The sequence below is a fragment of the Gambusia affinis genome, linkage group LG02 (genome assembly GCF_019740435.1).
Source record: "Gambusia affinis linkage group LG02, SWU_Gaff_1.0, whole genome shotgun sequence".
NCBI lineage: Eukaryota > Metazoa > Chordata > Actinopteri > Cyprinodontiformes > Poeciliidae > Gambusia > Gambusia affinis.
Genome location: NC_057869.1, coordinates 19,279,771 through 19,295,577, shown reverse-complemented (window position 1 = coordinate 19,295,577; position 15,807 = coordinate 19,279,771). Strand labels below are relative to the sequence as shown.

General features: G+C 42.6%; 1 protein-coding gene across 3 annotated transcripts in view; it reads left to right on the top strand.

Annotated features, from left to right (window-relative positions):
* ankrd11 (ankyrin repeat domain 11) overlaps positions 1-15,073 on the top strand; it is a 113,165-nt gene extending 98,092 nt beyond the window's left edge. For 2 of the 3 annotated variants that reach the window (XM_044101043.1, XM_044101052.1), the window contains 6 exons: positions 11-4,427; positions 4,513-7,168; positions 9,227-9,325; positions 9,703-9,846; positions 9,946-10,038; positions 10,699-15,073. In XM_044101043.1, the coding sequence (XP_043956978.1) occupies positions 11-4,427; positions 4,513-7,168; positions 9,227-9,325; positions 9,703-9,846; positions 9,946-10,038; positions 10,699-10,884 (7,595 nt within the window). In that variant the 3' untranslated portion in view covers positions 10,885-15,073. The remainder of the gene's footprint in view (positions 1-10; positions 4,428-4,512; positions 7,169-9,226; positions 9,326-9,702; positions 9,847-9,945; positions 10,039-10,698) is intronic. The other variant, XM_044101060.1, reaches the window with a different exon arrangement.
* Positions 15,074-15,807: the final 734 nt, after the last annotated feature.

Below are 15,807 nucleotides of genomic sequence, written 5' to 3'. Positions count from 1 at the left end.
TGTCTGACAGAATCTTCAGAGGAGGAAGACGCGCCCTCGTTTGCCCCTTCGAGCTCTGTAGATGGCAATAACACAGACTCAGAGTTTGAGAAGGGCCTGAAGCTAAAAGGGAAAGCTGCAGATCCACCTAAATCTGCTGTCACGCCTGTCAAAGATGAATACGAATTCGACGAGGATGATGAGGAGGAGCGCGTCCCTCCGGTAGACGATAAACACCTCTTGAAAAAAGACTTCCGAAAAGACTCTGTTAGCAAGACTAACAGCTTCATCTCTATACCCAAGATGGAGGTTAAAACCTATTCCAAAAGCAACACACTCACACCAAAGAAATCTGTCAGGCGGATCATCTCTGACAGTAACAGTTCGGACGAGGATGACAGGACGTTGTGTTTCACACCAGCGCCCACGCCGCGGCAACAAGTCCCGCAAACAAACACCAAGACGAGAGACTCTGGCAGCATGAGCTCTAAACAACAAAAAGACAAAAACAAAGTCAAAAAGAAGAGAAAGAAGGAGAGCAAAAATAATGTCAGTAAAGAAGTCAGATTTGGGAAAGTTAACGACAAATTCTGCACGTCTGACTCTGATTGTGGAGATTTGGAAAGTGAGGATGACAAGGGCTCAAACAGCATCAAAGACTCATCTTCAATGAACATTAAAGAATCTCCTTCCTTTAATGCCTCGTCTTCCTCACATGGAAACTTAAACTCTCAGAAACAGGCGCCCTCGTTAGCGGAGCAGCATCCAAAGCAGTGGAGGACAGATGGCTGGAAGACGGTGTCGTCGCCTACGTGGTCAGACGTCAGTTCTCTTTCAGATCCAGTCAGTGAGTCTGAGTACTCTGATTCGAGTGTGGAGTCGGTAAAGCAGGTCAAGAGGAAAGCACAGGAGAACAAGAAAAAGAACAACATTGTGCACAGTAACATTGTTGACAAGAAAAACTCTGATCTCTATAAAACCTCTACTGCAGACAGTGCTGCCTCTAAAACTGATATGGATGGAAAAGTGATCAAGAAACATAAAGTGAAGCACAAACATAAAAACAAGGAAAAAGACAATGCTCCGAGTGTTGTGCTCAATCAGGACATGAATGAGAAATTTGTCAAGAGCTACTCTTTTGACTTTGATGATTCGAGACAGAAATCCCTAATTGTTGAGTCCGAATCAGCCACTGAGGGCAAAATCAAACTATCTAAACACGACAAAGACCATTCGAAAAAGGACGACAGGTTTTCAAAAGCAAAGTCTGAAGATAAAGATTGGTCATCTGGAAAAGATCTTCACAGAACAGCAAAGGAGGAGAAAAGCAAAAAGGCAAAAGATATTTCAAAGGATAAGGCAAACAAAGAAGAAAGGGAGAAGCCTGCAAAATCCGACAAGGAGAGAAATTTTAAAGAAAAGGAGAAACCCAAGGAGGATAAACAGAAGCCCCATAAAGATGAGAAAAAGAAAAAGTCCAAGGAAAAATTCTCCTCAAAGACAGACAGGAAGAGTGAACAGAAAGAGGAGAAGCATCTCAAGGTGGACAAGGAGAAAAACACCAAAGAAGAGAGGGAAAAATGTAAAAAAGATAAAACACTGAAAGAAGAGTCTGATCATGAAGGCTATGACATTAATAACCGCTTCCTCAACCTAGAGGACACAAAGCTCAGTGCATCAGATGACCATCATGATAGGTGGGGCTCTGAGATGTCTTCTGGTTCCTCCCTGTATGGAGATGATAGCTGGGATGTTCCCATTAAAGAAGTCAAGGAATATAAATCCAACAATACGGTTAAGCTAATTGTTGAGACTGTTAAAGAAGAAACAAGGAGAAAAGAAAACAAAGTAAAGGACAAGAAGTTGGAGCACAACGACAAAAGATCAGAGAAAGAAGCAACATCAAAGAAAAAAGAGAAAGACTCATCAGAAAAGACAAATGAGAAGAAAAAAGACTGGCTAGAAAAACAAAAACTGAACTCCAGCCACTCGCTCGAAAAAGACAAGAAGAGGAAGGAGTCCACAGACACAGTGAAAGACAAAAAAGACAAGGAATCACTGGAGAGTAGTCGTGATCGTAAAGACTCATATGATGGTCTAAAAGAAAGAAAAGACCAGAAAATTAAGCAGGAATCTGTAGGAGATGAATACGGCAATGACGCCTTCTTTAAAGACATGGATGCTGTCAGAGACAGAAACCATTCTGGAAAGGAGAAAGAAAAGAAAGGAGAAGCAACAGAGAAACGGGAAAAGACAAAAACCGACAAGCATAAGGACAAAACGAAAGACAAAGGAGCTGACCACGAGAAGGAGAAGAGTGAGCGAAGCTCCACTGAGAAAACTGTCAAGGAAAAAGACGAAGACCGGGGCACCAAAGACAAGAAGGAGGGATCCAAAGACAAACACAAAGACTCTCATGGCAAAGAGAAAGATCGAAAGTTGTCCTCAGAACAGACCAAGGACAAGAAAGAGAAGTCCTCTCAAGATAAACATACTGACAGGGAGAAGGATTTTTTAGAAGTCAAGAAAGAAGAGAAAAAACCTGAAAAGATCAGAGAAAGATCATGGTACAAGATTGCTGACATTTTTACAGATGAAAGTGACGACGATGAGGATAGCTACAGCAGCACAGTCGTTGGGTCGGGTTCCATCAGAAAAGACTTGACACCCGATCAGGACGAGATGGATCACTTCCACTCTGAAAAGCTGAGAAAATCTTCTGCGGACACCAAACACAACACAGAGAAGGCAAAAGACAAAGACCATAAAGAGAAGAAAAAAGACAAGGCTTCATTTGACATGGGGAAAGAGAGGAAAGGCTCCCTGGAAAAACACAACAAAGACAAAAAGGATTCAGTCGATGGAAAATATAAGGAAAGGAAAGATAGAATGTCGGTGGACTCTAACCTGGAAAAGAAAAACAAGCAAAAACTGTTGGACAAAAGGGACACAAGTGAGGAAAAGACTAAAAGCAAATATAAAGATAAGCAAGACCATTCAAAGGAGAGAAAACCTTCTAAGGGCAGTGGTGAGAGTGAAAAGTCTATGTTGGAAAAACTAGAGGAGGAGGCTATGAATGACTACAAAGATGACTCCAACGACAAAAACAGCGACATCTCCTCAGATAGTTTTACTGATCGAGGCCACGAGCCAGTGCTTACCAGTTACTACGATTCGCTGAACCTGACTGATCTCTCAGAGGACAGGAGAGATTCTCTGTCCATATCCACACCACAGGATCGGTTCAGAGACAAAGAGAGACTCCGGCATTCCTCATCTTCCTCGTCTAAGAAGAGCCATGACAAGGAGAAAGAAAAGGTCAAGAAAGACAAAGGAGATAAACGTGACAAAACTGGGGAGAACCGAGAGTCCTATAGCCGCAGAGAGAGCCTACCCTTTGAGAAGGAGCCCATGCCTCTGGAGGCTGACCCTTACACATTCCCGTTCGGAGGCAAGGGAGATGGTGACGACGATTTTGATAAAACTTTGGAATTCGAAAAAGAGATGTCTAAAAAGGACAAAGAGAAATCAACGGGTATGATTGGTGACAGAATGAAAGACAAAAAGAAAAAGGAGAAACATAAAGATAAAGTTAAGGAGGAAAAGAATAAGTATATGGATGGCTTTGGGTCATTTAAGCACTCCAGAGAGGATGTGAAGTCTGGTTTGAAAGATAGCCCTCAGCTCACGGTTCTGAAAGAAAGATCAAAGGAGCAAAGTCCCAAATTTGATCTCAAAAAGGACAGAAATCGGGACATATTGGAGAAGGACAACAGAATGGACCACAGTAAATCTAAAGCTAAGGATGAAAATGAAAAGCTCCCACAGTCCAAAGAGCCAGTGCGTAAAGACATTCGTCCACGTGAAAAGCTGTTGGTGGATGATGATTTTCAAATGACAAGTTTTGGTCAGATGCTGAGTCTTAGAGATCAGGAGGTAAGAGCCTGCATCAAGAAGCAAAAGGAGAAAATGAAACAGATGGAGAAGTTGAGGCCCAAAACAGGGGACCCAAAACTCAAAGACAAAGCAAAGTCCACAGAGGAAGTAAAGAAAAATCGCAATGAACTATCTACAAAGAAATCAAACAGCCTGGAATCGGGTCTGAAAGAGAAAAAGCTAAAGGATGTGGGCCTCCCTGCTCAGATGATGTCTCCGGTGAGGAAGTTCCAGCCTACCGACAGTCAGACCTCAAAGGATTGGATGACTGGGCACCAAATGAAGGAGAACCTCCCTGCTTCCCCCAGACCAGATCAAACCAGGCCAACCGGGGTCCCCACACCAACATCTGTAATTTCCTGCCCCAGTTTTGAGGAAGTGATGCAGACTCCACGCACCCCGTCTTGCAGTCCAGAGGATTACCCTGACATCATGCTGGATGGACTGGACTGCCAGAATTCATCTGCCATGTTAAATTCAATGAATGCCTGCTCTCCAACCTTTTTTGAAAGGTAAAGTATCAAAGAATCCAGTAAAAGTATGGTTATGGTTGTGTGTAGAATATTTTCTAATTCTGTCTTTCTGTTGTCTACCCAGCAGGTACTCTAACTCCCAGAGTTTCCAGGAGGGAACTTGTCCTACTCCTGCAAAGAACCTCCAGCTACCACTTGTCAGCCGCTCGGCGTCATCTAATGTCCGCAGACCTCTGGAAAATGACTTCAAATCTGAGTCCGACAAGTTTCTTCGGCAGCAGAATGATCCTACAGCTGAATACGATCAAACCTCTTCTCAACCTCTTGAGGACAAGCCAATAACTGTGAATAGACTGGAATGTTTGCCGTCATCCTATTTCTCTCCGATTAGCATCCTCTCTCCTCGACGGGAGTCGGGCCATCCGACATCAGATGGAGTGTCAGCAACTCTTGCTCTCACAGAGGGCCATGAACACCTTCCTGAGAACATCTACAACAGTTTCTTGCCCAAGCCGTCCACACCTGTCCACCGACCAGATCCCCAGGAGCCGTGTTTTGACATCGCTGCACCACCAACGCCCGCTCCTGCTGCTTTACCCCCTTTGGATATCGATGATAACTCGGAACCTCACCACAGTGAACCGAATCTGGTTCACTCAGATCTTCCCTGCATTATGGAAGAACATCGGGCACAGGAAGTGGAAGATGAAGAAGAAGATGACGAAGAAGAGGAAGAAACTGATATGATTGACAGGCATGACGGAGTCCACTCTGTGATGGAAGAGCAGGAACCAACAAGAGATCCATGTTCTTTCTCCCCTCAAGTTGAGGACCATCTGAGGAAGAGCTGGCCTGCAGAGTCTCCGGACCGACAGGAAGCTGACGTGCAACAGTTGTCCCCAGTGCAATCTGCACTGAACGATGGAGAAACCTGCTTTGATCACAGTATGGGTTGGAATGCCGACATGGACCTCAAATCTAATCACGGGGAGATTGAAGCTGCCGTCTCAAAAATAACTAGCCCTTACTCCCACTCTGAGAATGATCTGCAGCCCTTGTCTGGTCACACCTCGGTCAGCTATGAGAACTGGAATAGGTGGGATAGAGAGGACACAGAGGATTTGGAAGAGCAGAAGGAGGCTGTTGCTGAAATCCCCTCCCCAGAGAGGCCTGACACAGTTCTGGATGAGGAACCCAACTATTTAAATACCTCATCGTCCTCCAACAGGCTGGAGTCTTTCTTCCAGGAATGCAACAAGCCGATTATTGAAAACGGACACCAGTTAGTTACAGAGCCCACATGTGTGGACCCAGACAGCAGACAAAGCACACACAGCTTCAGTGCTACCCCTGAAGATCACGTCCCTACACCGGTGATCCCGGAACCGGTGGTGCGATGGGCCGATTCATTCACACCTGATCCAGATGAGCTGGATGATCTAGGTCCGTTTTCTTTACCCGTCCTGCCACTACCAGACAAGTCAGAGGAAGCCGAGGCACGAGATCATGAACTGACTGACCACAACAAGACAGTGTCGGCTCACATCAGACACAATATCCCAGACAGAGATGATCCAGACATAATGGAAGTAGGCCTACCACCTCTGTCAAAGACTCCATGCCCCTCTGGAGACCTTGTATTAGAGGAATCTGCTCAACAAGACTTTGAGGTGCCGTCTCCACCCACCAACTTCCAGCATGAGATGGATCCAGAGCCTCAAAGTGTGCCTACCAATGGCGTGCTGTCTCTCAACCAGCAACATGCTGGGGTTTTAGAAAGACAGCTACCATATGGCATTCATGAGGAGTCTGATTCCATTATGTTGTATTCACCTGCAGATTCAAATGCCAGTCAGCACCATCATGTACAAATCCACTCCCTTCCGGAGTCACTGCAATTACCGCTGGAGTCAGAGTCTTCTGCAAAGCCAGAGGAGAGGAATAGGGACGTGTGTGATACTGTAGCAGACTCTGTGTTGTGCAGTCCTCACCTCTCAGTGGCAGTAACTCTCCCCAGCACAGTGGAGCCTACAGACACTCAGGAACCCCCATCTAAGCTATCGCCACTTGCCCCCACACCTGTACCAATCCCTGTAGATACCACCAAGAAGATGGAGGAAATCCCTCAAAGAGTTACCCGATATCGCGCCAAGAACAATGCCACAGCTGCCCCTGCTGCATCCATCGTAACTAACTCCTCAGCTGCTGCCACCTCTGCAAACACCGGTTTAGCGGTGAGCAGTAACCCAATCCCAACAAGAACTCCAACACCCAACTCTGTGTCTTCCTCACCTGCTCAGAAGAAAGAAAAGGACTCTGGGATCAGTGCTTCTACCGATGCATCTCATTCAACCACTACAGTGTCTGTCCCAACTTCTACATTAGTGGTTTCCACTAAAACCACAAAAGGTCGCCCGGTCACCATGGACGAAGAGGACTCCCAGACCCAGCATCCACGGAAAAGAAAATTCCCTCGTTCTTCCGGACAGCAAGTCCAGGTTCAGCTCGTGAACACAGCAATGCAGCAGACAAGAGAGATGATCCAGCAGACCTTAGCCGTCATCGTCAATGCCATCAAACTAGATGAGATCGAGCCCTACCATAGTGACCGGTCCAACCCGTACTTTGAGTACCTACAGATAAGGAAGAAGATTGAGGAGAAGAGGAAGATTCTGTGCTACATCACCCCTCAGGCCCCACAATGTTACGCTGAGTATGTGACTTACACCGGCTCCTACCTGCTGGACGGGAAACCCCTCAGCAAGCTTCACATCCCTGTGGTAAGTAATGCTCCCTACAGTAGGGACAGCATGTTGAGCATCCACAAATAGATTTAATCTGGGACCAGCTGCTGGAAATTCACTGCAAACATACAAAATATTTATCTAGTTTATAGTGCAAATATCTTTGTACACTTGAAATAAGACAAAACTAACTTGTATGTAATTTTTTAGCAAGACATAGGAGCTTAAAGTCAATACTTCCTTACTATTGCTATGTATTCGTTCAACAGGCAGATTTTTTTTTTCTTATATCAAGATACAAGTTACTGTAGCGCTTTCTGTCATCTATGCTAGATTTAACGCTTCGGGTTCGCAAAGCTAACTGTAACACCCCATGGTCCTGCCAGTGAAACTGAGTATGTCTGACCCAGAAATAAGGACACTTTATAAGAATAAAGAATTTATTTACTAACTCAAGAAATAGAAATGAAACTATACCACAGTCATCACTGTGGGAACCATATTTAGACCCAAATGTCTTTTTGTTACCTTTACAAATATTAACACAAATAACAAATAAAAGTACACACGACTTTATCACCCTACAGGTTGATAAATAGGGACTCTCCCTCTGTATTAAACACCTCAATAGTTCGAAAGTAACTTATTTATAACTTTCCAGAACACATAACAGTTCTTACTTATAATAGCAAAGTGCATACCATAACTGGTACTGTTTAATTGGTGGGCCCACCAAACAAAAGAAAACAAATAAATGCCGGCAAAATAGTCATTAAAACCCCCCGTTGCAGGCCTGTTGTTGACTCCACTCACCCGGGGTGCTCAACCCCACAACTACTGATGAAGGTAAGTTCCCGACGACTCCGGTCTCCTGACAGCAGTCAAACCCCGCACTCCTTTATCCACGAAGGTGAAGAAAATCTGAACCTCGACGAACCTCGACCCAGCAGGTCTCTCTGGGTCCACCGTCTCCTTGGCAACCCTCTGATTCAGCTCACCGAACGCGTTGTTCTCGGTCCTTCAGCAGTCCTTAGTCGGTGCTCCAACCACTCGGTAGTTGCACATGTGAGCAAGCTTTTCTGGCACAACTGCTCACCCAAAGTCCCAGCGGCACTCCGCCAAGTTTCCTCGTCGACGTCCTCACCGCACGCTCTCCCGAATCCTTCTTCCTCGCTTTCTTTTTTTCGCTCACCTCTTGTCCCACCCCCCGGCCAATCAGATTTCAGGAGAATAGCAATTACCCAATAGCAAATGTCCACACAGCATCCTTGTCTGTCACACCTCGTGTTGAGGTGTGCTTTCCATATAAACTATACCAGTGTTTCCCAACCCTGGTCCTCAAGGCACACTGCCCTGCATGTTTTAGGTATTTCCTTGCTTCAGTGCAGCTGATTTCAATTGATGACTGATTAACAGGTGTTTGTTGAACTGCAATCAATTGAATCAGGCACATTAAAGCAGGGAAACCTCTAAAACATGTAGGACAGTGTGCCTTGAGGACCAGGGTTGGGAAACACTGAACTATACCATAATTGTTCTCTCTTAAAGAAACAGAACACCACATTTTAACAACACCTATTAACCAGTCTTTTACTTTACTCTTTTTAACTTTTTAAGTTATTTTTCTCCCACCATAAGTCTTGGAAATTATTATATCTTACTTTAAGATATTAATTTACACACATTAAATTTGTTAACCTTGTCATTTTTTTAAAAAACAACAATAACACATTTCTGGGAACCCAGAGGGTTACACCCTCCCCTGGCTAAATGTCTGGATGTCCCCATCAGACAACTCTCTATGTGTTAAAAAGAGTTGAGAAACTCTCCTAGCTGGGAACCCAACAGGTTACATTACAAATAATTGACATCAAAAGTACTTTTTGTTTATGTTTTGTCCCTTCCAGACAATATCGACTGGAACTGGGGGATCCCTGTTATATGTAATAAAATCTCCTAGTTGAACTAAGACTTTTTTATTCGTTTTAAGGATTTGTTGACTTAAAACAAGCTCCTATACCAGTGTCTTTTGCATGCTTGTCTATTGAAGGTGTTTACAAAGGTATTTAAAGTTTGTTCTGTTTTGCGCATCAGATTGCCCCACCCCCATCACTGTCAGAACCACTGAGGGAGCTCTTCAGGCAACAGGAGGCAGTAAGAGGAAAGCTCAGGTTGCAGCACAGCATAGAGCGGGTAAGAAATACATCATCTGGACATTACAAGCCTTGTCTATTCTGCAATATCTTTTCTCCTAAATTCAGCCTTTTCTCACACATTCAACCTCATACTTATTCAGTGAATGCCATTAGCACTCCTTTGAAAGATCAAAGCCCCCTTTTTTTTCAGAATGCATGCGAAATCTGCATAGTCTCTGCTCTTAGGTTGAGCCAGAGTGAAATGTAGGGCTGAATCTTTTCATCTCTGTCTCTAATTAAGTCACAGCCACTTATGTGAAATATGCTTTGTAGATCAAGACTGTTATCTACCAATTTGAAGAACACGCTGTAATCCCGGCATTCTACTTGGTTGCTGAATTTCTTTTTCTCTCTGTTGTGTTTTCTTGTTTGCAGGAGAAACTGATAGTTTCATGTGAACAGGAGGTTTTAAGGGTCCACTGCAGAGCAGCAAGGACAATAGCCAATCAGGCTGTGCCGTTCAGTGCCTGTACAATGCTGTTGGACTCTGAAGTGTACAACATGCCATCTGAAAGTCAGGTAGGTGATATGTAGCAGCACACTTTAGCCTGAGGCCAGCAGTTACCTACTACCTAATCCAATGCTGAGTTCAATCTGTAACATGTCGTCCTTTTTTAGGGTGATGAAAACAAATCTGTTAGAGATCGCTTTAATGCACGTCAGTTTATTTCCTGGATCCAGGATGTCGACGATAAATACGACCGCATGAAGGTAACTTTTCACATCCCATAGTGATTGAATACAGGTGGTTCGCAATAAATCAGAATGATAATAATGCATATTGCACTGCAACAAGTGAAACTCAGATATTCTTTTACGCATACAGTGATATGTTTCTGTTAGTTTTAAGTGTTGACTTAGATCTAATGAAAGCCAAAGCTCAGTTTCCCCGAAAATAAAAGTGTACAATATTAAGTATGTATTTCATACAGAAATGTTACAAGTTTTGACCTACACAATCACGAAGAACAATGCTCACTTTAACAGTTGTCCATCACACTGCTATTGACACAGTTTGCAAATTAAGTTTAGTGGAGGGAAAACATTTAGAAAACAGGTTAACCAGCAACAAGCATATACTGTATTGTACATGACATTTCTTCGTTAAAAGTACATTATCAGCTTTGTGTTAAATTGACCTCTTCCGAAAAGTTAAATTTTGGGGTTGCGTCAATGTAAGCCTTTTTTTTTTTTTATTACTTAAACACTTTATCACTCTACTCTACATAGTAATTGCATAGAATAAATGAGTTTCACTTTTTGAGCAAACTACTTCAATAAATTTCCTTTGATACTCTAATTTGTATGCAAAGGCACTGCTTTCTTTGCGTTTAGACCTAATAAGGTTTCTGCTCTGCTTTCCCCCCTCAGACATGTCTGTTGATGCGCCAGCAGCACGAGGCGGCAGCCCTCAACGCGGTGCAGAGGATGGAGTGGCAGTTAAAGGTCCAGGAGCTGGATCCTGCCGGGCACAAATCCCTCTGCGTCAACGAAGTGCCGTCCTTCTACGTACCAATGGTGGACGTCAACGACGACTTCGTCCTCCTACCTGTGTGACACGCCAGTGCGCTGAGATCGAAACATGATTCCATCCGAGTCACTTCTTTAAGAGACTTCGTCGAAGCGAACGAATGGAAAGGGCTATCAAGTTAGAAAGAGGAGTTTCTACAGGAAAAACTGTATTCTTTAGAAAAGGGGTAAAGTTGAGAAACTTGCTTCTGATTCCCTTCCATGAAGACGGAAACTTTTTACTGGAGGAAAAGAAAAATACACAACTTGCACTTTCATCCTCTAAGTTTTTACGCTTTAGTTTGATCGGAGTGTGAGAAGCAGAAACAGTTTTTGCTTTGAGGCTCTGACACCGGGACACATCTCCTTAGTGCTCAGTTATGGTGAGATGGGGGGGGACAGAGATTTATTTTCTGTTTTGTTTTTGCCCCCTGATTCAATACCCATCACCACTGGGAGAATGTATCAGAGAGGAGCTCTCCCAGCAGCCTGGTGCCCATCCAGAGGGAGACCCGCGGAGGACCCTCCTCTGTTGATGCAGCGCTCTCGGTGGGCAGGAGATCCAGACTGAGGTCAGCGCTGACCCAGATGGAGGAAAAGGAGCCCCAGCACTTCACATGGATCTTCAACAGCTCCAGGAAGCTACAATCAGCTTCTGGTGGTTTTTCCCCCACTCTGCAGAACAGCTAAGCGATAGAGTAAGAAAGCTGAAGCAGCGTAACGATGTGTGAGCATGCCAGTACACAGAGTCTGAGAGGAAGACTGACTTTGCAGCCTCTTAGCCTGGCTAAACCGAACAGCAGAGCGCAGAACCCTGAGGACAGTCCGGAGTGTCCCTCAGAGGGTCCGCTTGCTCCGACACGAACACACCAGACCGCCATGGACTGCAAAAACACCACAGGACAACCAGAACAAACAAACCTAACGAATGTTGATTCTCAAAGAGACTGTTGAGATATTGTGGTTTGGCAAGAGAAGAGAAATATTGTTTGTTTTTGTCTATTTCTTTACTTGGGCATTTCATTGTTTCTGAGGAAGTGACTTGAAACACTACAGAGCCAATATTAGTTTAATGGAAAAAAACAACAAAATAAAACAGAAAAAAAGTTGTATTCCGTAAATTATGTACAGTTTTTATATTCGTTAACCAATGTATTCTTGCTGCCTTCTAGATAATTTATTTTGCCACACATTACTGCACAGTTGTAAATAACCTATGTACTGTAATATCACTCAGTTACATGTAAAGAGAGAAAAAAAAAGAAAAGAAATAAAAAATTATCTTTTTATGTACAGTTCACTTATGGGCAGCACTTTTCCCCTCTCATATCCAATGGGCCAAATTGTGTACACAGTTCTGTCAGTATTTGAAAGACTCATCTGTCAGCTCGCCTGGATGAGAGTCACCTCAGCGCAACAGGCTGGCTGATACCAATTCTGGATTATTTGGGCCTGCCGCAGGCCCACCACCATACAGCCCCTCAGATGTAGCAGAATAGATATTAAGGATTTATTTAAAGATTAAACAGAGGATTATTATTCATTGCTTTACTACACAATTATATCAGAAAATTTTTTAACCAAGAAAATGCCTTTTTTCAGTGGAAAAAAAAAACTCGTTGGGCAAAGCCACATAGTTATATATGGTCGAAAGAGAGATGTCATTCACAAGTAAAACAATTAAGTGTCGTCGTTTTTTCTTTTGCTGGATTGTTTTTAATTTCTAGATTTGGGAATCTGTTGTTTTTAACCATCATAAAGCATAAGAACACGGGTCTTTCAGCTCTTCGCTACTCATCCGATCTTCACAGCCTGTAGAGTTGTCTAAGCCACTGAAAGGACTCCAAGCATATCCAGGAAGCCCGTCTGCCCCTTTCCTCCCATATTGGTGCTCCACCAGCCGTACTCACCAGGTGGCGCCAAAATATCCAACCTTATTTGGTTTGGCACGCCCGGTCACTGTTCATCTAAGGTGGTGTTTTTAAATAGATTTGAATTTTATTACAACCCATAGGAAGAGAAATTTCCCGCATAGGATTTCAGTGTGACACTTTGTTAGTTTATGAAACGATAAGGGGTTAATTAGACATTTAGCACCATTAAAGTCAGTTATTGTTTTTTTCCAGCGTGGAATCAACATGGGGATTGTCAGGGATTTTAATTGTTAGCTTACTTCCTTGTATTGTTCATGTGTGTGGAGGCGTTTTGCCGTTTCCTGTCGGGCCCAAGCTATGACAGCTATGAGACTTAAACCTTAGAATAAACCAAAAAAAAAAAAAGTCAGATACTAACAGGCACTGTGGTGGGGGGAAGAAAGAGCATAAAGCAAATCAGACAGTTTTTGGTTTTTTTTGTTTTTTTTTAAATGATAAAACTCCAATAAAATGTTAGTTTGTATTGATCCCTACTTTTAGTGGTTTTGAAAAGCTTTCCTGATCCAACACATAGGCTTCCTGCTTGTCTGTGTGTGAGAGCTGCTTCTGTATCCTGATGGCAATATTATCCGAAACTAATATTTTCCCACACTGTCGCATTGAACACAGCTGTGTATGGTATGTCTAGTCAAGTGCAATGGTTGTTGCTATTACACTGTGCAGACAAGATGGCTTACATGTATGGCTCAGACTCACCCTGGTTGGTAAAACAAACATGTTTGCAGACAAATAGCCAGTTGCTTGTTTTCTGTCTTGTTTTTATTTTATCGTCCGGGTTCTTCAGCTTTGGGGATGAAGGTGCGTTTGTTCAAAGTCTTTGTGAATGTGGGGGTTTTTGTTATTTTTAGAAAATTGTTTGTGGGTATTGAATGTTTTTTATCTTGTGCTTTTTTTCTCTTTTTTTTTTTTTGGTTAGTGTTCTCTTTTTATAATTTTTTTTTAGTTTCCAGCATGTCAATCACATTGCTTATTGAGCAGAATGTAAACCCCTCCCCAAAACTACACCCCCAATTGAGCCCACCCTCCCCCCCAAAAAAAATCTCGCTATTGTTTACAAGACGTCAAAGAGCGTTTCCGTTTAACCCCAGTTTGTTCTAAAACGGTTTGAGCCCCGCCTTTCGCTGTGCTTGTGTGATCAGTCATTTCTTAGAATCACAAAGGCTTGAAATGGTGACGGCTGACACGTCAGACAGACGAACCCTGCCCCCCGCCGCCGCACACAGCAATAGACTTGACGCGTCCGCACACGTTGATTCTCCGGTGTGAACATTCAACAATTCGAGACTCAGTCCTCAGATGCACAGTAGAGCACTTGGCCATGGTGATAACAGATGCTAGCCTCAGTCAGCAACATATTACCTCTACTCTCCTCACATTCACTCATAATGTTTAGTCTAGGTTTGATTATTTCTTACTGGACATACGTAGACATAAAGGCTATTTTTTTTTCATTGTATAAAATCACACTTTCAAGCCTTTTTTAGTTGTTTTTTTTTTTTATTATTATTATTATTATTATTAATTAAAACCCAGACTGTAGCTGTTTGTTCCTTTATTTTTAGAATGGAAAATGACTAATAAAAAGCCTGGAGAACTACTCTTAAAATGGTGAGAATTAAACTATTTATTGTTTTCTTTTTGTGTTATTTTTTTTTCTGACACCTGTGGTATTTTTTATTTTATTTTTTTTTTTAAGTTGAAGTTGGTCTCCGCTGTGTAAATTTTCCTCCTTGTAATGCGTGAAAGAGACATACTGTACATAGCTCTGTAAATAAAACCTCCCAGGACGTTTTGCACCCTCCTCTTTGTACTAGTCTGAAAAAATTGCGTAGAATGTGGGGTTCTAACAGCAACGAGCCGTGTGCGCTCGCTGCAGGTGATTATGATGTAACAATGTAACTATTTTCTTTTTTTTTTTTTTTTTATTTGTACAATGTAGTTTATTTGTGTACATATTGTTGGAGCAGCTAAAGGGGTTTTTGAGGGTGGTCTACGAGAGGGTTGTTGATGCTATCGTCAGTGCTGTAACAGAACTTTCAGTACTTTCACCTCCGGCTGTGGATTTCCTGCAAAAAAAAAAAAAAATGAAAAAAAAGAATTGCGAAGGAAAAAAAAAACAAACAAAAAAAAACATTTTAAATGAGAGAAAATGAACATGAGTGTAGGATGGGGGGGTGGGTTGGGGTCAAAACTGAAAGGCAAAAATTCTAAATTGTTATTTTCTACCGTTGCATGTACAGAGAGCGCGAGAACTGCTGTTGTTCCTCAGAGATTATGTTCGTTAATAAAATTTTGAAATATTACCAGATGTTTGCTGGTTCTTCTGTGCTTGCTACTTCACTCTCATGATAAATTACAGTACCAACAGTAAGTAGGAGTGGCCAACAGTACTGAGAATAACTAAATCATTTCTTCCCACACACATTTACATAAAGTCCTTTTCCCTAAAAATACCACCTGAGATTATTGAAGATAGCGCAGCTGAGTTAGAAGATTATAATGGTTTCTATTAAATTAAAAAGTGCTTGTGATTGTTTCTCAGCAATGGTTACCTCTGCTATCAGCACTTCACAGCCAAGGTTATTGCTTCTAGAAAGATTGCCCAAACAACCATTTACTGAATCATCCAGTGAGTTTCAGGGTGGCCTGGAAAGTACACAAAGTGCCAACAGCATCTTCTAAATGGGAATCTGGTTACAGGCAGAGTAGAGGGTCTCTAGACTAACAAGCAGTGAAAACATCAACAATTACAATTGTGCATACAAAAGGGTTTCAGAAAGCAACCAACTATCTAGATTAATGTCTCCATCTCTAAAAATTACTCCAGAAGATACTCCTCCTGCCAGGAAAACTGGCTGTCATGAAAGAGAAAGGCCACCATGTAAATATCTATGCATAATTTACATAATGCTATTTAGTACTTAATTACAGTAAACAATAGAGCTATCTGGCAACCACAATTAAAATTACTGAAAAAAACCCTTTCTGCCAGTCTCAAAGATTTTGGTTTCAAATGCACACTTTAAAGTAATCATTA